General features: G+C 41.5%; 1 protein-coding gene across 1 annotated transcript; it reads right to left on the bottom strand.

Moving 5' to 3' along the window:
• Window positions 1-403: 403 nt before the first annotated feature.
• Window positions 404-14,507, bottom strand: Ca2 (carbonic anhydrase 2). Its single transcript, XM_051196898.1, has 7 exons — window positions 14,388-14,507; window positions 13,109-13,306; window positions 6,577-6,695; window positions 6,058-6,150; window positions 4,932-4,994; window positions 3,690-3,845; window positions 404-684 (listed from the first exon to the last, which is right to left on the bottom strand). Exons 1-7 carry the CDS (start codon window positions 14,419-14,421, stop codon window positions 565-567), a joined length of 783 nt encoding a protein of 260 aa, XP_051052855.1. The 5' UTR covers window positions 14,422-14,507; the 3' UTR covers window positions 404-564.
• Between the last annotated feature and the right edge of the window lie 11,279 nt (window positions 14,508-25,786).

Below are 25,786 nucleotides of genomic sequence, written 5' to 3'. Positions count from 1 at the left end.
CTTCATTTACATCTCTAAAATTCAAAAGTCACTAAGTTACATCATAATTCACATTTAAGATAACATTGCTACAAATATATAAGCGTTTTAAAAGTTTTTCTTTAATATAACATCTTGGAAGAGTGAACATTTACCTAATTTATAATCATAAAACTATGACTATTTTACCTGATTTGCTTAAATTGCCTCAGTTTGCCTCATGATATGGACTTGTAATCAATCATTCCACTTTCCTAAGTTTTAAAAATAGCATTTTAGCAAATGGGCCTGAGTACTCATTATCCTATGGGTGGGAAGGCAAGGGGCCATTTCTGCCCTTTGTATTGGACTGTTATGACTGGGAAGGTATGTCACAAGCCAATCACCAATCTGCTACACACTACCACCACTTGAGACACCTGGGTCTTGTTCTTCACATTTTATTAGTAAGCACAAGAGGTGAGAGATGGAAGGCCTACAATACCAGACACAGAGGCAGGATCTGAATCACCAAGGTAGAATTGTGCTTAGCTACAGAGAGGCGGGCCGCACTTATGTTGTTTGAACGCCCGCTCCTGGGCCATCTTATTTGAAGGATGCTTTGATCTTCCTGTTCTTCAGTGGCTGAGCAGGGCGCCAGTTGTCCACCATCAGTTCTTCAGGTTCCCCCTCTGAGTTGAAGTTCAGCTTACGGAACTGAGATATCTAAAGGCGCAATGAAGTTTTTAAATAATTAGTGTCACAATAATACATACTTAAGTGGCAGGTTTTATCTTCAGATGATGCCTCCTCAAGAGCTTGGCACTTAGTGTCACAAGCCTTTAATCCCAGCATGCAGAGGCAAGCAAGACTCTGAGCTGGAGTTCAGCCAGATCTACAGAGCTACACACACACACACACACAAAGGAAAGAAAAATCGATTTAAAAAATATAAATGCAGCCGCCTATCCATATTGGCATGAATCTGAAGTAGTTACATATTGCATGTAGAGAGCTTATGGAAGTATTCTTTCATGAAAATCTATTTATATACACTATACAAAGCCATTTGAGTCTTTTTTGTGAGCTTGCTTTTCTTGTTTTCCTGTTAAATCAAACATCACAAGTCTGTAAATCAATACCTCTGACAATGACAATTATTAAAATTTCGTTTTCTGTCTCAGAGGAGACAAAGTCCAGCAAGTGGTTGAGTATGTAAAGGGCCAGGCCTACCAGCTCCCAGCAGAGACCTTCTAGACCTTCTAGCTGGTATCTCTGCTTAGACACTGAGACTGCACTGGGATTCCAAGTCTCTGCCCCTGGGAACTGGCTGAGTTTTAGTCTCCTCTGAGTCTGTTTTTGCCTCCTGGTTTAACATAGACACAGACACACTCAAATGTGGTAAGTTCTACTTAAAACTTGCACCACAGCACTGGGTGGGGGTGGGGGGTGGGGGGTGTTTGTGTGTTCAGGGTATACATGCACACTCCTGTGTACATGAGTGTGGAAGCCAGAGCTCAACCATGAATGTTGTTGAGTAAGTTCTTTCATTGGCCTGGAGCTTGCCTGTAGGGGAGGCTGACTAGCCTTTAGGCCCCAAGGATACATCAGTCCTCATTTCTCTAACATTGGGATTACAAATTAACACCCACACACGGAGCTTTTTCGCAGGCTCTGTGGAGTTTGAACTCAGTCCTAAGGGCCCTGAGATAAGCACTCAGAGACTGACTAAGCCATCTCCTCAGTCCTGAAGCTTTCTTCTTTCCTCTTTCTTTCTTTCTTTCTTTCTTTCTTTCTTTCTTTCTTTCTTTTAAATCAAGTTGGTACAGTTAGTCCACTTATGGCCCCTTTGCATCACTCACATTTTCGAATATTGGTAAATTTAACTCATCATTTTAGAAGGCTGTGCATAGAAAAGTAAGGCATCAGAATCTAATAGATTGCTTATGTTGTTCGTCTACCAACTGTTGCCAGCTCTCATATTTTCTCATAAACCAACATCTGTTCTCCTTGGAAGCCACAATAGGTAAATCTGTAAGTCTTAATCTTTCATGGTAACTCTTTCTTTTGCTAGAGTCTAACTTAGAAATGAAGAAGGAGCACAGTGTTAGTCATAGAGGTGTGAAGATTTGCTGGGCGTCTTCGATCTTTAGAACAAGGCTTCTCTGTCACAGGGAACCAGAGGAACGCTTCCCCAGAAGTGGGTATGCCTTGGTTGTGATACTCAAATGTTTGTTTCAGCCACCGAGGTTGTAGAGCCAGGAAGCAGAGTAAAGAGAAGGGTAATCTTGGAGGAAGAACCAGAGCTGTGGCTCTGAGCTGAGACGGACAAGACCTCCAGACCCTATGGTCCAAGACATGCAAATGTGCCCTTACTACAGAATCCTGCCAAAACACCCAATTCATATTTGTAGTTTAGCACCATTTTCTATAGTAAAGGGAAAAATCATTGCCCATACTTATCTGTATTTGGCACTAGAATGTGTGCAGACAATATATATATATATATATATATCTGTCAAAGCAACTATTGATAGCAGACTTTGAAATATACCAAGTTGTTCTTAGTGGAGAAATAAGAAGAATGCTGATGTTTTGTGCCATATCTCAAGCACCACATCAACAAGAAGTGGCATTTTAATCTTTTCCCCGTGCTACTTCAGGATGCTTGCTCAACTGTTAAAACTCTCAGTTTAATTTTCAAGCCACATACCAGCCAAGCATACCATTGTGTGGCCCACTTTGATTATTCTACATGGGAGTTTCTAGTTGTATATTGATTTCCTCAAAGGACAGGTGTGAACTATCCTTAACATTAATACATTAATATTCTAAAGGAGAACACAGAAAAGAAAATATGTTCCCAACCATACCTGGTGCTGCCCAAGGAACTGGGTGGAATGCACTTCCATTTTCCTGTGCTTACAAGTTTATCAGCAAATTCCAGACAGCAAAATAAGAAAGTCTGGCAATGTGATCTCTCTTGCATATTGCATGTCTGAACTCTCAAGATTTCAAAAGTTCTCAGATTTAAATTATACAGTTACTCAAATAACTGTCACTTCAAAACTGACCACAGTTGTCCTTTATGTTACCAGGATCTGATTCTTTGTGATGCTCAAGAAATGTCTGTGTTCCACATCTGAGCATACGCTGAGGAAACCAAGGGAAAAACCCATTTGTGATTTTTGACATGGGTGCTCATGGGTGACTTGGGGCTATATTGAGCCCTTGTACATCACAAATTGCTCAGGAAATGTAAGAATATCTTGTTTAAGCCTCTGAAGCAAGTTAGGGTAGGTAATTTTGAGAGATACTTTTTCTCCAAGCCAAAACTCCTTCTTGGTCAGGATTTGGAAGTGCACCCCACATGCACAAGATTTGGCTAAGCTCTTGCATCAGTGAGCAGGAGGCTGGGAATCATCACTGATATCTATATAACCTTCAATCTGAAATCATTTTTCAAAGCCTCTATTTCCTCCTAGCTGTCAAAAAGGAATACATTAATAATCAGACATCATTCTCATGTAATCCTCACAATAACAAGCACAGATTAAACAAACTGCCTCAGAACTGCCTAGGGTGCTGGCAATGACAGAAAATCTTTATGAATGCTAAGCACTTCTGTGACATTAGCCACTGGGTGACAAGTCACAGGAGGATTATATCCCAGGACTGACTGGGAAGGACAGCTTTTCTGCTATAATGAGGGCTATCCCTAGAAAACCAACCTGCTCACTGCTGACAGTAATGGGTTCCTTAAGCACAATCCAGGTCACACATTCCAGCAGAGGCGGAGTGGTCAAAGAGCCAGGGTATGTCCAGAAGTCCAAGTTTCCAGGAAGAAGGGATCGGGGATCAAAGTTAGTGAAGGCTGAGCTCTTCCCCTGCATTGCAAATGCACAGAAGATAGTCAACACCTGATCCATTGTAGGAAGGAGGCTGTCATGCACAGGTCTACTCAGTTCTCCCTGGAAATCTTTTGTACAGAGGTTCCAGGCTTATTGACAAACAAAATAAACTAACACAAGGCACTTCACTTGGAAACAGTGAGAGCATGAAAAATTAATTATGTTTCATCTTGTCATCCAAAACATTACTTAAGTTTTCCATTGCCCTTAACTGATCATATCTGGCATTTATTTAAAGTTATATCATTACCACTAAAATGGTAAGTATAATTAGGTTGCAATGTTAGGATAAATAAAGGATCTTTGATAGTAAGGTGATAATTTTGCTTTGATATTTCACAGCTACATTAAAGCATCATGTCCATCTCTGAACATAGCACTTTCAAAGCAGTGACTGGGCGGGAATGTGAGGTTCCACACTACGGTTTAAGGTAGCTGCAAAGATGAATTGACATAATAAGAATAAATGAAGGGAACTAAGAATGATTAGCAGTTGGGAGAGGAGATAGGACCATGAGGAAGACGGATTAGGTGCAAAGGGTGTACATTTAAAAGGGTGGTCATTGTTTGAGGATGAGCTTTGTGCAGCCAGCCTGCCACAGGGATAGCCAGTCACTGCAAGTGAATGCTGTACATAAGCAGACGCCACAAAATCTCAGCACATCCATGCTGCACAGAGAAGGCTTAAGCATAGGGTAGATGAGCATCTCCATGGTGCAGGCTTGTCTACTTCATACATCGCTCAATCTCATAGATTAGCATAGAGACCACAGCATAGCAAGCCTCCCACAAGCTCTTCTGTGTGAGTCTCTGAATGGTTTGTTTCTGGCTCCTTGATGTCCTCTGGTTCTCACATATGTGTTCTTCTAATAGAAAACCATTACAACCCAAACTAGCAGAATTAGAATCCACTTGCAGAAGGAAAAATATCATTATGTATAAGCAAGTATTAGCTTTCACTGAACTGTTCATCCAAATACCAATAACATCACCAAACATCAGTAAGACTATTCATTCTCATCAAAAGACTATTTTAAAATCTAGAGTATTAGAAAGAGTTACCTTTGTTTTAATGGACTCCAGTGCATCAAGAACTTTCTGAAGACCTTTTGTAGCAGGTCCGATCTGCAGAAAAGCAGGGGTTTAAAAGACTTTATGAGTCAGTTGGCACTCACCAATTTAATTTGAGCAACGCTATCCCATAAAATTTCAGAAGAAGAGAAAGAGGAAGAGGAGAAAGAGAAGGAGGAAGAAGAGATTTCTTAAATTCCTTAGTCATGCCACACATCATCTGTGACTTGTGAAAACTTACAGCATGGCTGTTACTGAATTTTTAGCCTACTTCTGCTTCTGTAACTTGCTCCGCTGAATTACCTTGTCCGGTGTCCCCTATCACCTTCAACTGCTAAGCTGAAAGAAAGAGCTCAAGGGCTGACCTCAGTTGATGCCTTTGAAGGAGCTCATGTTCTTGCCTATCTCTCCTTATACAAATTCTCCTGTTGCTTTCCCACACCCTCTACCCTTCCTATTTCTTGACTTCTGTGTTTCCTTTCAGTCATTAGTGACCATGTCCTCAGGGCTTGAAGGCCTTGCTTTAACAGTTTCTCAGGATTGTATCCTGAGCAGTTTTATCATCTTTCTCTTTCTGCTATCTTTGGATAATCATCCCTTAAATGAGCTTCATGAGCTCCTACAGCTTCCTCCTTAGCATTCATGGGACTCTACTCATCCCAGAGTATTCTATACTCCCGTTTCCAACTTGTTAGGGGCAGCTCAATTCTAAGATCCCACAGTTCCTGAGATTTGCCAGCACTGAGTCCCTGTCCTAGAACGCCACCACCACTGCACTACAACTTGATCTCACTTTAATGTTATCTATCCTAAACTAATAGAGTAGTAACCTTAGCTGAAAGTTTTACTAAAGCAAATCACATCCTACTGGTCATTCAGTTTACCTCTGTCTTTTCTTCACATTAATATCTAACTGGTTTCTAAGTGACACACTCAAAGTGTCTCAGATATCCATATGGAAAGAATGGAGCAGTAGAGGGAGAATTGGGCCTGCATATACTTTCGTGCCAAAAGCATTTCCTCAGCATTTTAATACAATGTTTTCCTTGTTACGAATATTCTGTCTGGTCAATCATTCTTGAACACTGAAAAACAAAGAATTGGGTCATTAACTAACCTTCAAAAAAATACCCAAAACAGCCAGTCCATCTGGATGCTGCACAGCTTTCCCAAAATCACCATATTTGGTGTTCCAGTGAACCAAGTGAAGCTAAAGTCATGGGAGAAAAACCACAGTAAATAATGATTCACATGATAAAAGGCAACAGATTTTATCTCACAACTACTCTTTCCTTTAGAGCTAGGTTATTAAGGAGAAAATATGGATAATTCTATGGGGGAAAAAAAAACCTTGATTTAATCTAGTTATACTTGTTATAACAGCACATCACTTTAGGAATAACTCTAAGACAAAGATATTGAGAAAAGGTATAGATTTTATTTGTGGATTCAAGAAAATAAACTTGATCTGTTCTGACAGTCTTAACTGGATAGTAACGAAGCACCTAAGAAACCAATGTGAAGGTCCTTTTGCAAAGAGGTCATGAATTCACTTGGTAAGTATTGGGCTTATAAAACTAAGCTTTGGAAGTTAATGCAAAATAGGCTTTTCTCTGTAACAAAGAAATGATCTTACCTCTGCAGCATATTTTGTGTTGTCCACAGTGTGCTCAGAGCCATGCCCATCAGATGAGCCCCAGTGAAAATGAAACTGGACCAATCTGTAGGTGCCACTGAGGGGTCCCCCTTTCAGCACTGGAATTACAAAACATGTATGTAATGTCTCTGTAGAACCCCACCACACACACAGAGAGAGAAATTAGATCCCATCGGGTTTAGTACAGAGTACTAACCATAATTATTTCAACTGTGTTTTATTTTCCTATGTGCTAGCTGATGGATGGACACCTTGTCTATCTTTGCCGAGCTCTCAGGTCTGAACAGAGATGTGATGTACCAGGGACCCAAAGATCTGCCTTCCCATGTGAAAAAATTCAAAATATTATAAAATTTGACTGTGTTTACACTAACTGGCTTTGTCCCTAAAAATCTGTATCAAACCTCTGGGACTTCTTAATCTGTGATTTCTGTAACCAGATTATTTATTTCATTAATAATAACCTGCCCACCATCTCTTTGTGCAGTGCACAGTGCACTGCATTTCCAGAAGCTACAATTCTCACTATAGAAACTATTCCAAATTCTCTGTCCTGGAGTTAACTTTGTTTTAGTCAATAAGTCATTCTAGAGGCCTCACGCTTGGAATCCTCTATTCATAGGTATTTGACAAATGTGTCTCAAAAGAGGATTACAGTGGACGCAAACAAACTGAAACTTGTATGTATCTATGTCATTTAAACAATCTAGTTAAATGTTTTCAAAGTGACTCAGTTCCACTGTTATTTCCCTGGGTTGAAAGCATCTATTGCTTTAGGTACATTTTATTGTCCTTCGACCATATCTTATAAAATAATGAACTTAAATACACAGTGGCTTTGTAAAACACAGGGGCTAAACCTGTACAATACATTTCATTTGCTTCATTTCACTTAAATATGTTCGGCTGGTAGCAAGACCTGTTCATCTATTCAAAGAAAGGTGACATTGATGTGCAGTGTGGCCTTTCTACAGCAACTATGCAATCACTGGCTGCTCACTCTTCTGATAGGCCAAGAGAGGATAAGAGGAAAGAAAACAGAGTGAATTATGAATGGTGTCTGTTATTTTATGCATTTGGAGAAATCTGAATCCATATGTACTGTGCTAAGATCATGTCCCTTGAAGCACAAAAGCTACTATGTTTATTTATCTGATGAGACTGCAAGGAAAGGATCAAGCCCAGGCCCCTATACTAGTTTTTTTTTTCCCCACAAAGAATACCCTTTATTCGCTTTTAATTTTTCTCTCATATATTACACCCTGTTATTCTCCCCTGCTCCCAGGATCTCCTCTCTCACAGATCCACCTCCCTGACACATACCCGACTCCCACCTCCCCTCAGACAAGAGCAGGCTTCCCAGGGACATCAACCAAATCTGGTATAACAAACTACAATAAGACCAGGCATATACCACCAAACACACACACTTAACAATGAAGTCATCTTTATGAAGCAATTTAGTGCCCGGAAAAAAAATTCTGTACACCGACTCCTCAAAGCTCACAATCAATTGACCAACCATATGCAGCAAATGTTATGTAGAGTGTAGTTAGATAAGCCAAGGGGCAAATCCAATTCAATGAACCTACCATAAGTATCAGCCATCACTGATCAGCTTTCCCCAGGAGAATCAAAACAACCCTCTTATTTCAAAGGGAACGTATTTTCCCACTATTTCTTATTCCCTCCTTTTCAGACCTTGAAATTGCACCATCTTTCACTTGTTTTAGGAAATATTTTAAATAGAACTGTTTTGAGTTCATATACACTTTTACTTTAAAAGGCTTTGTGAACACTAGAAGACAGGATTAAAAGATTAAATATACCCAGTGGTAATCTTTAGCACTAAACAGCTGTTTTAGCCTACATTAAAATAAAATTTGTTGCTATGCAGATTAGAAGTCCACTATAATTAGAAAAGGTTATTAAATCTTTACAATTAAATTGCTACAAGAAGCAGCAGTTCTGTTTCAGAAATTGTTAACATGGAGTTTAGTTGATTAAATCTTTGGAAAACACTATTAGAATCTTACAATGACTTTATCTTGGATAGACACAGCATGTATTACTTCTTCTAAGAAATAAAAAACTACAACACTTTAGTTAATATAGCTCACACTATATTCTTAAATACATATATTTATTTTGACTGCTATATACTATTTTTAAAACTGTCTTGGTTCATAATAAAACCTGCTTTTCTTTTGCTAAAATATTCTTCTATGTAATAGAAATTACTAGCTATATGATTATTATCTTTAAAAATCCAAATATGGTGGGGGTATGTTCCACAGGGTCCAAGCTTTTCCTGTGTCACAGAAACTTGCTCCACCAGGCAGTAGATTAAGAAATGGGGCTTTCTATACTTGTATATTCAGGATTTTGAATTTTTAATTTAAGTTTCAACTCTTAAACCAGAACGTGTCCCAATTTTATCTTTTGCTGCTGTCATCAGTTAAACACGGCATAATTACTACAAAACACTATATAATGTGTTCTTATATACTGAATACTGAATTATTAAACTTTTTGTTGAAAATAGGAGATTCTATACTACGTAAATCAATTAGAAATCCATATAAAATAACTGAAAATTTACCATTTTTCACTGTTTTCCTCCCTAGTCACTCAATAGTGACTAATTAAGATGTAATCGGACCACAAACTAAAGACCACTGGGGTAAATAATCACCCTTAATCCCAAATAACAAGTAAACAACCCTCACTGTGTTTTTCATAAAACAACATTTAGTGATTTCCTGTTCAGTCATACAAATAAGAACTTTCCACAGATAACTTGTCAGTGTTAATACCTGAAAATTTTTCTCCAAATACTCTGAAATTTTTAAATTCATGCTTGCCATTTTTACTCCTCATTAAACTATGCATACTTTTCCATTGACAGCACCACATCATCCCAGGGCTATATTCGTACAAGCATTATCTGAGAAGGGTATTCACATTCCATTTCTTCTAAACAATGAAACATTTAGCTCTCAACTTCGTTAGAGTAGCACAGTGAAAAAAATCAAGTGTTTTAGTGTAAACTATATAGGGATTATTTAGGCTTAAACCTGACCCTTTTTAGGAGAGTTTCACTACTCACTGTGCTTAAGAAACATTGGTCAGGGTCCTAAGTATTAGAGATTCTGCTGGCATCACTAACCAAGGTCATAGAGAGACCTTCCTTGGCTGCTTATGATAGCTTGTGGAAGGTAAATTTACAGCTTCAAAATTAAGTCCCTGCAAAGTTAAACAGAACCCAGGTACAAAGCCCAATTATGTTATCCAGACAATGCTCAGCTTCAAAGGCATACAGGCTCAGCTTCCTTCTTCAACTAGCATAAACAAATAAACATTGTTTCTGTTTTTAAAAACAGAGAGCTAACTGGGATGATTATGATGTGTGAGCTGAATCAATAATTCCAACATTTCTCTCAATATTCTTCTGCAACGTTGCAGTAAAGCAGAGTTTTTTAATCTTATTAACAAGAGTTAATAAGTTAGCAATGGTTAATGCTTTGATTCCTTTTGTACCAGAAAAAGCTGGAAGGAATCCATCTCAAGCCGAGGTTATTCCTTCATAAGACTTTTTAAAAGAATTTAAAAGGATTATTAGCAAGTTTTCATTAATTTAAGATTACTGGCTTTAAAGGAATTTTGAAAACTTTAGTGTGAGCATCAGATTAAGACCTATTAATACCATGTGTTAAAAGAATTACCTCCAGGTAAATAAACACAACCTCAAACTCAGCTAGCTCAGTTTCTGACAACTGGTACTGAAGTCTGTGTGTAAGGTAACATTCAGAACATACTGCTAGGCCAAAAGTCAAGATCTAATTCTAGAAGGCCGGGATCTCAACGCAGCAGTTGGGGTGGGGGTGGGAGGTAAATGGCCACTGCATTTAAACTTAGAAAATAAGAAATTAAAAACAGCCCAACAAAGAATCCATATATATATATATGTTAAAGACCACTAGTTAATGTTACCAGGAATGTGGTGTAGGGAAGAGCAAGCCTCAGCAAATGTTTCTCTTTGACTACAGCACCACCACCCTGCTTGTTCTACTTTTGAGAATCTAAGAATCGCCAAAAAGAAAACCCAAAGAGTATGTTTTCATGTGGCGTAATACTTTTTAACTTATTCTGTAAGTGGGTTTTCCTTTTATATCAACATTTTAATACATTCTAGGTTCTTGTTTCACCAAAGTCAATGAAAGAGATAGGGACAACGGGACAATTACAAAGCAGCCTTTCATGGGTAAGGGAGAGCAATTCCCTCTTATCTGCACTGACCCTTGTTTTCCAAGACCTTTCTGCTATCTAGGGCTCAAAGACACACATCCTGTTCTCTCCTTAACCCCCTGGAGCTTCGTAATTCCTTTTGCTGGAGTCCCTTCTATCCACCCCAGGCCTTTAGTCCTCTGAATGAACCGTTTTTACTGGGGGAAACTCTTTACCGAGGTTTCATGCGGACTCCTAAGCCTCTTTGTATTCCTCTAATTCTAGGACAACATCATTTTTGCAAGTACCTAAGTGACAGCCTTCACTTTTCACAGATAGTGACAGACACCCAACTGAGGACATTGTCTGTGAATACTTAGCTAACAGATTTCCAAATGCTAGGATTTCCCACCTGGGGAGTAAGTTGAAATCAAAAGAAGTATTGGTAGCCACAAATCCTGTCCCTCCCCCACCCCCACCCCCTGCCTGCTGCCTGGGAATTCCTGAGTTTGGTTTCAGCTCTGGCTATGAAACCATCCCCCTTACCATATCCTCCAAAAGTTCTGAAACCCTGGCTTGTGCCCCCTAACACCTCATTTATCTCGTCAGACACACCCCTACCCCCCTCCCACACACACTTCCATGCTGACTGTTTCTGTGCAAGGGTCTTAAACTCTCCTCTGAGAATTCTGAAACCAGAGGATCAATTTCAATGACCCTTTGGATTCCATAACAAGAGCCCACAGTTCCTTGAACAGTTTAGTTTTGCATATATTGAGGTTACAATTAAAGCCTATTGTTTCAATATCCTTTTACTTTAGAAATCTTTAGTACACTCCGGATTCTGAGGACACAAGAAAGGAATCAGGCCTCAACTGCCCTCCTGACCCTTATCTTATGAGGCATGAACTGACGTTAGCTATGTTGACAGAAACACCCCTGGTAAGGCAGATGGAGAGGGGGCCATAGCTAAGTAATGGAGGTGGAGAATTTCCAAGATAGCCAGCTTCAGCACCCTCATGACTTTTGATAAAAGCTTAAAACAAAGGCTCGGTCTCCCACCAGCAGACCCCTGCTGCCAGACTGACTCAACAAGTTCCTAGGGCTGCTCAGGACATTCCATACAACAGCTGTGGGTCAATCAACCATCCTAGCTTTCTTCAAACTGACCAACCCAGTCCTTCAGAGGCTTTCCCTGCCCTCAAGAAGAGACTAGATTTTTTTTCTTTTTGGCATTCTGAATCTCCCCTTTTCCTCCCCCTTTTCTCTGGGCCTGCTGCCTTATGTATATTTGCTCACCCCCCAATAAACACACCTCTCTTCAATTGTTGATTCTGTGTAAAGTATTTGAGATTTCTCTGTTGCTACTGAAACATAATGGCCAACCTGATTATAATCCTTTAACTACACATCATATACATGTCAGTATTTAGTACCGGGGCATTTCTTCCAATTCTGACAGCAACAGTAGCTGTTTCCTCTGTCCTTTACCTCTAACACATCCCCTTCTCCAAACCACCATCAAAACATGATGCATGTACAGGCCCATTTCATTCAGCGACCTTCAAAGGAAAACCTTCAGGAAAATAGGACACTGGCAATTAAATCAGCCAGGGAGCAATCAAGACAGCTACTATGCATAAATGGGATCAGTCTCCTCTTTCTAAATAAAGAAAAAAAAGCCTCCTTTCAATGGTCCTATTACAAATAAATTATGGCAACTGGGTTTTTCAGTAACTGCCAAAGCATAGCCAACCAACTCTGAGAAAACTTCACTTGTGGAATAAATTTCTGAATAAGATACTGCTACTTTTATCACAGTATTCGGACGCAGACAATTTGCCAGAAACTTCAACATTTCAAATCATCAGACTCATCACTTTCTACACTGCTGACTTGAAGACACCAAAGTCATACTCACTGAAGATAGACATCATCAACTCAGGAGGACAAATGTTTTAAAAGTGTAAAAGTTAAGAGAATCTCAAAAGTTTAAAAGTGCCGTGGATTAGCGGGTTTCTGTACTGTCTAGCTTTCTGTGACTTCTCACAGACACATTGCCTGATGCCCTACATATCTCCATGTATTGAGTTATTAAACACCCCCCTCCCGATGTAATTTGCCTACATCTGGAACTTAACCTAAATAAATAAATAAAGTCAGAATAGCTTAGCTTCTAGAAACAAACTGGAGGCAGGGGCCTCCTGCAGGTAGGTGTCTCTGTAACTTTTCATTAAGACGGAAAATAACTTGGCTAAAAAAACAGTATTTCTTAAACACTGACCTGCACAATCCTGGGAGTCATCAAACTCAACGTTGAAGGAGTGGCCGTTGTTGAGAATCTTCTTAGAAGCGGCATGATCATAACATACACTCAGTGGCTGAAGGTTAGGGTCATGCTGAGCGGCCTTGGTGTCAATGTCAACCGGGGACTGGCGCTCTCCATTGGCAATGGGGAAGTCCTTATGCCAGTGCTCTGGTCCTGGAGGGGAAAAGACACTTGTGAAGTCATCAGTGTGGGAAAGGAGACACTAGCCACTAGAAGCCACAAGCAATTCTAGAGACAGTCTACTCAGTTCCAAATTTGTAGGTGATACTTAATAGCACTGTAACATTATCAAAAAAAAAAAAAAAAAAAAAACCAAAAACAAAATGTGACTCAGTCTCCTTATGTGTCACATGGGGTAATAATATTTCAAGTCTACCTAATAAAGTTCAGTGTGAAAATTAGAATCCATATACATCTACTTCTTAACAGATAACTCCCGGCAAACGTTAAAAATTTTGAGGTATTTTTGCCCAAATTCAATAACTAAAACTGGGCATAACTACAGGTAGGGATGTGAAGCGCCTGGGGATTACATCCTCTTGCGGCTGGGCTTGAGATATGTATTCTCTCTATGGCATTATAGCAGGTCCGGATGCCTCCTGGTGTTACACTAGGTGACGGTACAATGACACAGATCGAGGCTCAGGTACACAGACCTCCTTAAAAATTCTTTCTACTAAGGAGGAAGCCCACAAGTCAACCGCGAGCCAGGTGCGCCTTTCATCCCCTCAGGCATCTAGGTCTGTGACCAGGAAGACGTCCAGTCATCGCTGCCACTGAAAGTTGAGAAATAAATGGAAAACTCTTGAGCCAGAGCAATTAAATTCAAACCGGCTACAGAAGATGCCGTGACAAAATGAGCTGGGAATCTTAGTCACAGGTGTGTCAGAGACTGATACGAAAGGGGCAAGAATCCCCCCGTCTCTTTCTGTGACTTAACGACTAAAATATTCCTAACAACCTTTGTGCAACCCTGCCTGGGTTGGTATGAGGTGACCAGCTGTGGTCCCCATAGATGCTGTCCTCCGGTCTTGCATTGGGCCGCCCCTCCCGGCCCCCGAGTACGGCGGGGCTGGCTTGAGATCAGATCCTCGACAGCGCCAGGGACATCCCAGCGCGGGGACCCGGCTGAGACCCAGGCATCCCAGCTGCGCTAGGGGAGCTTGGGCGCTAGACAGGTGCCGGAGCCGAGACCGGCAGCGCGCGGCCCGGAGCGCGCGGCCTCCGCACTCACCGTTGCGCCCGCTGTATCCCCAGTGGTGGGACATGGTCGCGCCGGTGCTTGGGGCAGAGCAGCAGTTGTCGTCACTCCAGCGGTCTCACGGTACGCGTCGCGGGTCGCACGGTCCGGCTTTTATAGGCTCCCGCCAACTTGGCGTTCAGGGCGGCCCAGGGGAGGGACCGAGCGGACCTGAGCAAGGGGAGGAGACGGTGGAGGTGGCCGACCGAGGTGACAGGCGGAAGCCGGGGTAGTCGGGGGCTCCCGCCGCTTGGTCGGGGCGGGGCGCCCTCCGGCTGCTCTCCGCTCCGGCGTCCGACCCGCTCTGCGCCAGGCGCGCGCTCTCCACCCCTCCCGGGCGCCGGCGCCCCAAGGCCCCGGCCCCATTGTGTGCTCAGCCTGTGCCACCCTCCCTCTCCGCCTCCCGGGATCGCCCGACCACCCGGCCGCGGCCCGCACGCGGCTGCGGAGTTTGACCTTGGGCGGGGAGCGTCTCGGAGGCGCCCGGAGCCGGGATCCCCGAGCCGGGAGCGGGAGACCGGGGGCCCCCTGCTGCCCGGCTGCGGGAAGACCGCACGGTCTCGCCGCCAGGGCGCCCTCCTCCAGCTTCTCACTTGTCCCACAAATTAACCCAAAGCACCGAGCTCCCCAGTCTCACGTGGATTTAACCAATACTTCTCAAGAATCTCTTTTCTTTTGGAATCGGGTTGAAAAACAAGGAACTGGTGGAGGTACCCTCTGGCTTTCCAGGGACCCGGGGGCGTCCCCGGGACACATTACACATTTCTCAGTATTATGTTCAAACATTTCCCTTCACCTAACACTTCTTTTTTCCCATCCTGACTTCGAGGACGTTCTCGTAGACTTTTGAATCTATTGTGGACCCAAGGCCGCAATATTTAGAATTGAAATTGAGCTGGATACAGTTTGTGTGAGGTGGGGGGGGCGCTAGAGGTCATATTACTAATATATTAAAACCTATGCGTAAATACAAATTACCAAGTGACATTTTGAGTACTCTGGTAATCTACGTGCATTTATTTCAGCCAGTGCCACACAGAGATGCTGCGTGTATAGATCTCTTTGTTCTTACTCTAAGACTCAAAAAACTGTGTTTACCTGTATACATCAGTCTTTAACTTGATGCTAAAGGAAAAATTTGACAAAGGAGCATCAATCACAAATTTTAGATTTCTGAGACCATTACCAAGTGCAGTTCACAGAATGTCCCTTCCATCTGTGACCTTAGACCTGCATGATTTGCTGGGTGTACATGGAACAGGTACAGATTTTGATTAAGCACCTCTCAAGACTTCAGACCCCACCAACTCAGTTTTGCAGCTTCTGAGAATCTTCATCATCTCTGGTAATCCTTAGTGGGAGCTGAGCCCCTACTGCAGAATTTTCCTTGTCCACCTTTGGTCAAGAGAGTCTCGGGCATTGCATTTCTCATCGGTTTCCTTTTCAAATCACAGTGGTTGTAGCATTTTCTTCCTGCTATGTTTTCATGACGGAGATGGCTTTGCACAGTCATGTAAATCAGTCACTGTCAAGCTCTAATGTACTGAAGACTTTCCTCCCATGCTCCCATCATTCACTGTCTACCAGAGACTAACACTGAGCTTTTAAAAGTAAAAAACAATATGTGCTCATGTCCTCTTAGAGGGAAGAAATGTGTGTGTATACATATGTGTGCATATATATATATATATATATATACACATTTGTACACATATATGTATATATATGAATGATTAGGAAAACATTATATATAAAATTATTAAATCCATGCTTCAGTTATTATAATAAAGCCTTTATCATGTATCTGAACAATTTTTAAATTTTAAAACAAAGTTAGAAAGAAAGCATTTGATTAACCAGAGTTAATAGACAGTTAATATGTTACAAAGAAATATATATGATTTATGCAATAATTAATAAACGTAGGTAATCTCATAGTCATTAGTGTTAAGTTTTTATGGAGACTGAGAGCCATTCACATCTCAGGGTTTCTAGAGTTCTATGTGTAGAGGTATCTCCACTCTAGTTTCTGTGATGCAGGGGTATAATCTGAAACTACTATCTAATCACCTGTTTGTAACCCACCTCCCCAATATTGTGTGAAGTGAGAATAATCATAACCAACTAGGGTTGTTGCATGAATTCAGTTAGTAAGTACACATTAGTCACCTGCCACCTGAAGCCATCAGTAAGTTATGGTTTTAGAGTTCATCCTACCCAGGGCTATACAAAATACCATTCAGCAGATTAAAAGTAAACATCTGGGCAAAAGGGAAAGAGAGCCTCCAGTTGTCTGGATTTTCCTTCTGGGGGGAGGGGGGATGGAGAATATTTGGGACATGTACATCCTTTGTACCACACACTGAGCCATGCAAAGCAGACATACTCTGCTGGCTAGTTTTTTGTTTGTTTGTTTGTTGTTTGTTTGTTTTTTGTTTTGTTTTGTTTTTGGCAACTTGACACAGCTAGAATTATCTGGGAAGAGGGAGCCTCAATTGAGAAAATGCCTCCCTGAGATCCAGCTGTTGGGCATTTTCTTAATTAGTGAGTGATGGAGGAGGTGGAATGGTGGTCCTGATTCTGTAAGACCGCAGGCTGAGCGAACCTCGGGTCAAGCTGATAGGCAGCATCCCTCGTCCATGGCCTCCAAGTTGCTTTGGGTCATGGTGTTTCATCACAGCAATAGCAACCCTAACTAAGACATACTCTCTCTCTCTTTATATCCTAGGTACTGGAACACTTTACCTAGACTGAGCCCCAGGACACATAAGTTATTTGAAAGTGTTTTGTGTTTTCATTAATCCAGATAAAAACAGAACAGCAACTTTACTAAGGAACAAGCTATTTAAGAATGGCATTATATTAAAATTGGGGTGGTTTTGATCTGGGTTTATTTGCTAGCTATGGCCTTGATAAAATTATTTTATATATACACATAAGCACACATCCACAAGTGTATGGTTTTATTATGCAGCCTAAGGTAGCTCTGAATTAAAATTCATCATGTCATCTGTAAAATTAAGATAATAATGGTACTCATGTCATAAGATCATAATGAGAACTAAATGACATGTCATGTGTGAAAGGGTTTGACATTGTGTCAATAATCACAGCTTATTAAGTATGAGCTGTCATTCTATTATTTGTATTTTTTGAGCCCCTACTAACTGCACCGTATTTTCCATATACTTTTTGGGCTAACTAAGGTAAATACATTCAGTTATCAAGATCTCAAATGCTGCTTTGGGCTGCAGCCATGTCAACCTGATCGGAGTCTTCTTGAAGCTCATGATGAATGAATGTGGAGATAGCAAGGAACAATAAGCAAGCAAAAGAAAAGTGAATTCCAGCAGTGCCAATGATTGTGACACTCATGACACAGGAATGAGTTAGAGAGTGGCTGGGGGATGGGGAGGGGGGGGGCTCTTTGGACTAAGGGACCTGGAATCCCCGCTGGAGGGAGCCCTTGAAGAACCACTAAATAATGACCAGGAGCAGAACACTTCAAGCACAGGAAATAAGTATAAAGGTCTGGATAAAGAAGTTTCTAGAACAGAAAAGTTTGTAACCTTAGTACTGGGATCAAGAAAGAGAAGGCAAGTAGTAGTATCAGAGTCAGGCAGGACTTGCAGCTAGCAGAGCCTTGCAGACCACTATACCAAGAAGTTGTTCTGTTTACATCTACGAGGAAGCCAGGGGGCGGGTGGAAAGAGAATGGCACAAACTATAGCTAAGACGAATAAAAGCTTTGAGGTGAGGTGACATGTCCAACTCTTTATTTTACAGGCAAGGATTGGATGGAGGTCTGTGCCCCTTGCTTCCCTCGCTTTTGTATTTGCTTAAAAATTACCTTCAGAAAAAGAATACAAGTCCCTCTGGCATGGGAAGTCATCTAAGTCTAGCTCTGGCTTCCCTTTTCGCCTGTGAGTCTCCCAGCATTCTCTTTCAGGAACGAGAGCCAGTTTTGTGGTTTTGTACTGGGTCTCCGAGCCTCATCTACTGTATAAACCTGCATGATCTATTCTACTCCCTGAGCCTCTGTGTTTATATGTGGAATGTAGTAAGCATACCCAGGGCTGCTGAGGGATAAACTTCATTTATGTAGCTTAGTTGAGGCTTCCTGTGTTATTAGCGTCTAGTTTAACAACCTTGGTATTGTAGAGGAGAAGCATAGATTTGTGAAAATAGAATCAAACTTTAAATGTGAGCTGAGTCCACCATAGGCCTCCAACATAGCCCTGAGAACAAGTTAAGTAATCTCTCTCAACTTGCCCATCTCCATTTGTAAACTGATGAGAGAGAATTCTAGCCCCAGAATATCATTGCAAGACAAAGGATCTGGAAGATCTCAAAGGCCTGGCATGGTTTCATGCCTGAATTAATATTATAATGTTCATTATAATATTTTCCACTGAAAAATAATAGATTGCTTTTTCTGTGTCACTGACTTCAATGGAAAAAGAGCATTTAATTAACATATGTTTTATGCTCTTAAAATAACTTATTGAAACTATTCATTTACCAATACAGTCCTGAAAAATAACTTACTAAAAGTACTTATCTACCAATACACTTCTAAATTCTTCACATCAGTCTAAATTGCAGCCAGAGACAGTGGTTGACAGAGATAAGTTTCTTGACCCCAGTCACTCAGCTAGCAAGTATGCAATAGAGCCAGGTGTGAACTAAACTTGCAAATCCAGTTTGGAAACCTCAGTGACATGCCCTTTCACCTCCTGAGAGCCAATGCTCCAGGAGATGCTGCTCCATGGTGCTGGAATAACAATGTGTTAAGCCTGTGCCTGCTGTAAAGAAAAGTATTACCAGACTACAATCCACACCTTCAGAGAAGCTAGGAAATAAGAAGGACCCTAAGAGAGAAATGTATGCCTCTGCTCCCCCCTGCCAGAGAAGGGGAAAGGGACAAGAACTCCTGAGCAAATTGGGAGCATAGGGGGAGGGGAAAGGGAGTTAGGAGAAAGAGAAGGGGAGAAGAAGAGAGGGAAGGAGGACACTGGGAAGCAGGAAAATTGAGTCAGGGGAAGAATAGAGGAGAGCAAGAAAAGAGATACCATAATAGAGGGAGCCATTATAGGTTTAAAGAGAAATCTGGCACTAGGGAAATGTCCAGAGATCTACAAATCCTTGTAAATGACCCTAGCTAACAATCTAAGCAATAGTGGAGAGGCTACCTTAAATGGCCTCGCCCTATAATGAGATTGATGACTTCCTTATATGCCATCCTAGAGCCTTCATCCAGTAGCTGATGGAAGCAGACACCCACAGCTGAGCACTGAATTCAGTTTCAGAGAGAGAGAAGTGATGAGCAAAGGGGTCAAGACCAGGCTGGGGAAACCTACAGAACAGCTCATAAGACCAAACTAGGCCCCCTGCATGTGAGTTTCAATTAGGAGGCCTGGGCAGCCTATAGGCCCTCTGGTAGTATTTATCCCTAGTATAGGAATGGACTTTGGGAGCCCATTCCACATGGAGAGATACTCTCTCAGCCTAGATACACGGGAGAGAGCCTAGGCCGTGCTCCAAATGATGTGACATGCTTTGATCCCTTCCTGGGGAGCAGAAAGTGGATGGGATGGGGGCATGGGAGGAAGAATGGGAGGGAATGGGAACTAGGATTGATATGTAAACAAGATTGTTTCTAATTTATAATTTTAAAAAAATAAGACTCATGGGGCCCCACTCTGGGAAGCCAAGTTATGTTAACATACCAAGCACTTTTAGAACATTCTGCCAAAGTCCTTCTATGTACAATATGGGAAAGAGATAACACTAGCTTTTACATCTACAAGCCGTTGAATTCAACTGTCCTTAGCCAGCCGCTTTCTAGATTAAAAAAAAAAAAAATGTAACACCTACATTTCTAAATGTAAAGACATTTTAAAAATGCCTTTGCTTTTTAGTGATACCTGGTAATATTTAACTTCTGTAAGAACTAAATCCTTCCACAGTAGCCAATGAATTAAAGTATGTTAACAGCTTTCCATTTTAAGTAGAACTGAGCTGAAATACCCGATGAGAAAATTATACTCAAGCTGGTTGTTTCAGAGCAGTTGCCGTATTTACCATACACAATACACTAATAATGATGAGAGCCCACCTCTGTTTAGAACATCAGTTCTCAACTGATTTGTCCTACAGGGGGCATTGATCATCTCTGGAGAGATTTCTGGCTTTCCCAACTTGGGAGACAGGGCTGGTGTATGCCTGGCATCTAATGGACAAATGCCAAAGATACCCTACATTTGCTACACTGTACAAGAGAGACAGTGAAGACTTTTCAACCCCTAATACTGCCCATCTGTAGAACTTTCCTTCCCCATGGTTTCATTAACTTTAGTTACCCATGGTCAGCCATATATAGGGAAATAGTACATGGGAAATTTCAGAAATAAACAAGTTATAAGATTTTTATCATCCACCATTTTCATCACACAGGACATGAACCATCCTTTGCCCAGCATAACCATGCTGTAAACATGACCTGCCCATAGCAATTTAGCAGACATCTTGGTTATCAAATTTACTGCCTGGGTATCATAGAACTTTTTTTCAACCAACACCTGTTTTACTTAAGGATGACCCAAAGCAGAAAATTAGTAAACAGAGTGTGAAACATGATAGAACAGATTACTGCTGGAACTGTGTACTAAAGCTGCAAGCATCTGGAGACAAGAATGGTATATCTATGGTTTTGATCTACATTTTGAGGTAGAACTAGGAGTCTTGGAATGTATCTCCTCAGATGTGAGAAAGCCCACTCTGCCAGGCTGTGCAATTCTGCCATAAGACTGTCTACACTGGGGTAGAGCTCAGGGGCAGAGTGCTGGCCTAGCATGTGCAAAGTTACCGGTTCATCACACCACACACACACACACACACACACACATGCGCACACGCACACACACATACACACAAAATCTATAAGGTAATTCTTTTTTAAAAAGTCTGGAAAACAATTATGGGAATTATGTTTGTATTCAAAAACACCTGAGACCTAAGACCATGCTGTGTTCATAATATTCCCTCGCTTCTCTGTTTTTTTGTTGTTCATTGGATTGAGTAGGAAGGAACAGAACCCTACCACTGCACCTTGGGAAAATGTCAGTTTATGCTGCTTGAATGCACACCCAGTGCTGTGCAGATCTTAAGCGCTCGTTAGGTGAGCATTAGCTTTCCCGCATGATTAAATGTCTCTATTACCTATAAATCACCACTCTGCTTGGGGAATTCTGACTCTCTTACAAACAAGAGCAAGCTAACACTTTCCATGCGAGGCTAAAGGCATCACAACTCCTGCTTAAGGGCAGGAGGCCAGAATCACCAGCCCTGCTCACTGGAGCAGACAAATGCACAGCCAGCATCTGCCCAACATGTATGAGTGGGCTTCAGTAAGTGGACATGGCTACATTTTATATCTGTGGTTTTCTTGTTAATTCAGAAGCAGAAAGGAAATGCACTCTGCTCTCTCTCTCTGTGTTTGTCTCTCTCTCTCTCTCTCTCTCACACACACACAGATGTTTTAAAAGTTTTGAACTACTCAAAATCATGATAGAGGAAAATAGAAAGTCTCCTGACCTGACTTTGGACCCTGACAGCATTTACTTAAGCATCTCATCTTTGCTTCATACAATAATTTAACATGTTTTAACCACTTCATATAAAAATTTTCAAAATTATACTATGCAATTGTTAATAGCATTTCTGTGTATCTGTCTCTCTCTCGCTCCCCACCTCGGTAGCTGAAATATAAATACACACATGTCTGACTAACTGAATGTTAGTCAGTAAAGGTCACTTGGCCGTGTTTTCTCTCTCTTCATATGCCCATACATCTGAAAAAAAAAAAAAAAAAGTCCTGTTTAGGGATCACTCAAAGCACTCAAAGTCTCAATGTAAGCCTAGAATCCATTCTATGCATCTGCTGACCCAGAACCATGTTTTGTAGGCCACCTGTCCCAGGCCCTGCTATCTAAGCATCCTTTCCAGTGGTGTTGATATCTGTATTGAACATGCCTTGGTGTTGCGGACCATGCCCATGACTGATAAGCTTTCCTTTTCATGGCCACAGCCCAAATCAGCCTTTCTCTCAAGCAATGCTTAGAGGCTGCTGGGCTCTTCTTATTCTCCCCTCGTCCCTGCATCCAGGTAGTTTATTGACCTTCTTTGAGCTCTTATAGTCTTGTCACATAAACACATTTGAAAAGCTTAGAATAATTCTGAAAAGAGGGCACATCTTTAAGCACGCGTCTAACACTGAAAGCTTTTCTATATTCATCTAGCAGCACTACTTCTAGCCACAAGCCTTCTTCTCTGAGCCTTGTGGAACGCCTCTGGAACTCTTCTCCCTCTTGGGGCCTAATCTGTGTTCTCTATCAATTAGGCTGCTAAGGACAAGAGACTTAACACACCTCACGATCTTAACAACAGGCCTTAGTAGAGAAAACAAAGTAAAAGGGAGAAATTGGACTTTCTTTAATTAAATGTCATTAAAGTATTCCATTAAAGGAAAAGGATTTACAACAGTTAGCTAGAAGTTTGCAAATAATTTATGAGCCAAGACACAAAGTACCACCCAGGCTCTCCACGACAAAATTATCCTGCTTTCTCTTAATTCATTATCTGGGGTCAAATTTTGGTATTTATTTTTTTACAAAACTCAGTTCTATTAAAGAGGACTAAGATGGACCTCATGGAACGACCTGTTGACTTAACCACCAGACAGGCTGAGGTGGGAAAATCACAAGTGTAAGGCCAGGCTTGGTAATTTGATGCAGCTGCATTTCAAAATTTAAAATAATAACAACCACAGCAACAAGTGGCAGACTGTAGCTCATGGTAGAGTGCATGCTTGAGGCCCAGTATCACGTGCACACACAGGAAGACACTGAGAGCAGTAGTTGTAAGTACGTGAACGTATCGGTAATATTTGTGTTTGTGCCGAATGTGGAGGGGCCGTTTTCCTGAACTTACTGTCCTAGTGGATGGCATCAGCTAGGAGTGCGTTCTGAGAGGCAAGGATTGGACCTAGGACTAGGGGTCTTTACAATGTACATAGAATCGCTTTAACCATCCTCACACAACACTGGAAAGAACTGGAGAACTAAGGTCACTGAAAAAATTGAGAGAAACTTCTAGAAAAAAGAAAGTGGCAAACCACAAGCACCAGGGTGACGATGCAGATGAGTGCTTCTGGAGCTGGAGCGGAATCCCACAGGCACTCTGCCAACCCCTCACTCCAATTTGCACACAGCGGTGCAGGTGCTAAAAGAGATAAGTATCCCGGTATAGAATTCTCTTTCCTATCTCCTAAAACACATCTCTTCTTTACTGAGTTCAGTTTTAAACTTACAAAGAACAAATGTTTGGTTATATGTAAAATGGCTTTTCCCATGCATTCTCCATAGGAGAACTTAGATTCTATAATTTTCCAAAAACCCTTTTAGGTGTCTCTGACCTTCAATGTGTGAGGAAATAACTCCTGCCAGAACACTGACAAAGACAAGTACAAATCTTATTTCACCAACCATTCATCCCTCATCCGTTAAACAAACACTTTTGAGCTCTGGGAGGTCCCTGCTTCTAAGTTAGTTGGGTCCTCAGGCCTCAGTGCACCAAGACAGCTCAAGAAATTACTGCCATAAAACCTCATACTAACCCACAGCAAATTCATTTCCCACAGAAATGGCAAATACATTTTTTTTTGGGGGGGGCTCGTCCTAAAACAGTGTATGCAGCAAGAACTCGAGTCCCTTTCTATTCACTGAACTGTATGTGGTCTTTCTCTCTGATCTCTCACACCTGCTCTGCTTGGCTTGCACAATCTCATCCACCCTTGCCAGTCTCTCCGTGACTCTTGCTCCATCCAGGTATGCCCCTGGTGACCTGAGGTCCTGCTCCAAACCACTCACAGAGAGTCAGAAGTGTGACTTCTTCCAGCCTTGTACTTTCTGGCATTTCCATCTGTATTACGCTGCCATGGGAATCAGGAGGCCTTTAGGGAATGACTTTAACAACTGTGTTTGGAACCATCCAAATTTCAAATGAGCACATGAATGTGGTAGAAATGTACAGGCAAGTCGGGACAGAGAAAATGTTTACTTAATGGAAAAACGTTCTCCCTGAGGTTTCAGGCTCCTCTACACGGGGCTGATTCAAGTGCAGGGAGAACCTGGTTCCCTGTTTACTGCAGAGCAGCTTCTCCACTGGCTAAAATTAGCTTTTAGATCACTGGGCTTGTGCGTTGCAGAGCACTCTGTCCCCTGGGGCTGTGCTGTTGGACTCAGTTGGTTCTAACTCCTGCTGATCACCTGTGATTATCTCCCTGGCTGAGCAGTCACAGGTTGTACCTGCTAAAAACCCTCACATCTGCAGAAGATGGGTCATTAGCACTGCTCAATCCCTCCTCATAGATGCTGTTAGGCTTAGACTGCCTGACTTCAATTCATTCCATTGGAGTTGAAAGGCCACAGTAGAATAAATGCTTTTCCTAGATGTGACCCATGTATTGTATTTGGCATTCTCACTTTAGGACATGCCCAGGCATGCTCAAAATTAATTTCGTGGCAGGAGATTTTCTGCCTTCAATATTAAGATGGCTTTTCCATCTCGCTCAGCACTGCAGGAGACCGTTCCTGACATTTTAAAAGTCAGTGTCAAACAGAAAGGAACATTGTAATTCTCTGGCCTCTGTTCTGGGCTTGATTTTCTGACTATCTCACCAATCATAAACCTGGTCCAGTAGGAACAGAGCTCCCAAGGCAGAAACTTTCCTAGGAAAAATTATCTAGTCTTCCTCCAAACTACCTCTTCAGGAAATGTAATGGTTCAGTGTGACCACACCTTGGTTTCTCTGCTTCATATGTGGTACCTAAGTTGATGCTTTTAAATAGCATCACAGGGTCAGCAAGATGGCTCTGCAGGTAAAGTCTCCTGCTGCCAAGTTTAAAGACCTGAGTTTGATCCTCCAAGACCCACATGGCAGAAGCAAAGAATTGACTCCCAAAAGTTATCCTCTGACATTCACAGGAGCACTGTGACACACAAGCACACACGCATATGCATGTGTATACATACACTACATAACTATCTACCTACCTAACTAAATGCATAAACAAGCATACAAACATACATACACAGGTAATTTATAAGGACTTCCTCAAATAATAAGCAGTAGTAAACGGGAATGCTCATACATCTCCCTACACTCTGAACAGATGGGATGTAAATTCCTAACATCACAAGAAGAACATTAAAACATGACCTTTGGGATTGTAATAAGCCATCAGAATTTCTCCTAAATTGATGTAATATTAATTTTAAGAAGATAAGGGTTAACCCTTATTTAGAATATTGTCAATATGACATTGCTTTGT

Source organism: Phodopus roborovskii, unplaced genomic scaffold, assembly GCF_943737965.1.
Source record: "Phodopus roborovskii unplaced genomic scaffold, PHOROB, whole genome shotgun sequence".
In the NCBI taxonomy this organism is placed as follows: Eukaryota; Metazoa; Chordata; class Mammalia; order Rodentia; family Cricetidae; genus Phodopus; species Phodopus roborovskii.
Note: the sequence above shows the minus strand (reverse complement) of the source record. Positions and strands in the feature narration are given on the sequence as shown.

Excerpts from the sequence above, each read along its gene's own strand:
- Ca2 (XM_051196898.1), bottom strand. The coding sequence starts at position 14,421 with ATGTCCCACCACTGGGGATACAGCGGGCGCAACG. Across the intron at positions 6,696-13,108 it reads TGACTCCCAGGATTGTGCAG|TGCTGAAAGGGGGACCCCTC; the intron begins GTCAGTGTTTAA and ends TTGTAATTCCAG. Across the intron at positions 3,846-4,931 it reads TGGAGTCCATTAAAACAAAG|GGGAAGAGCTCAGCCTTCAC; the intron begins GTAACTCTTTCT and ends TTTGCAATGCAG.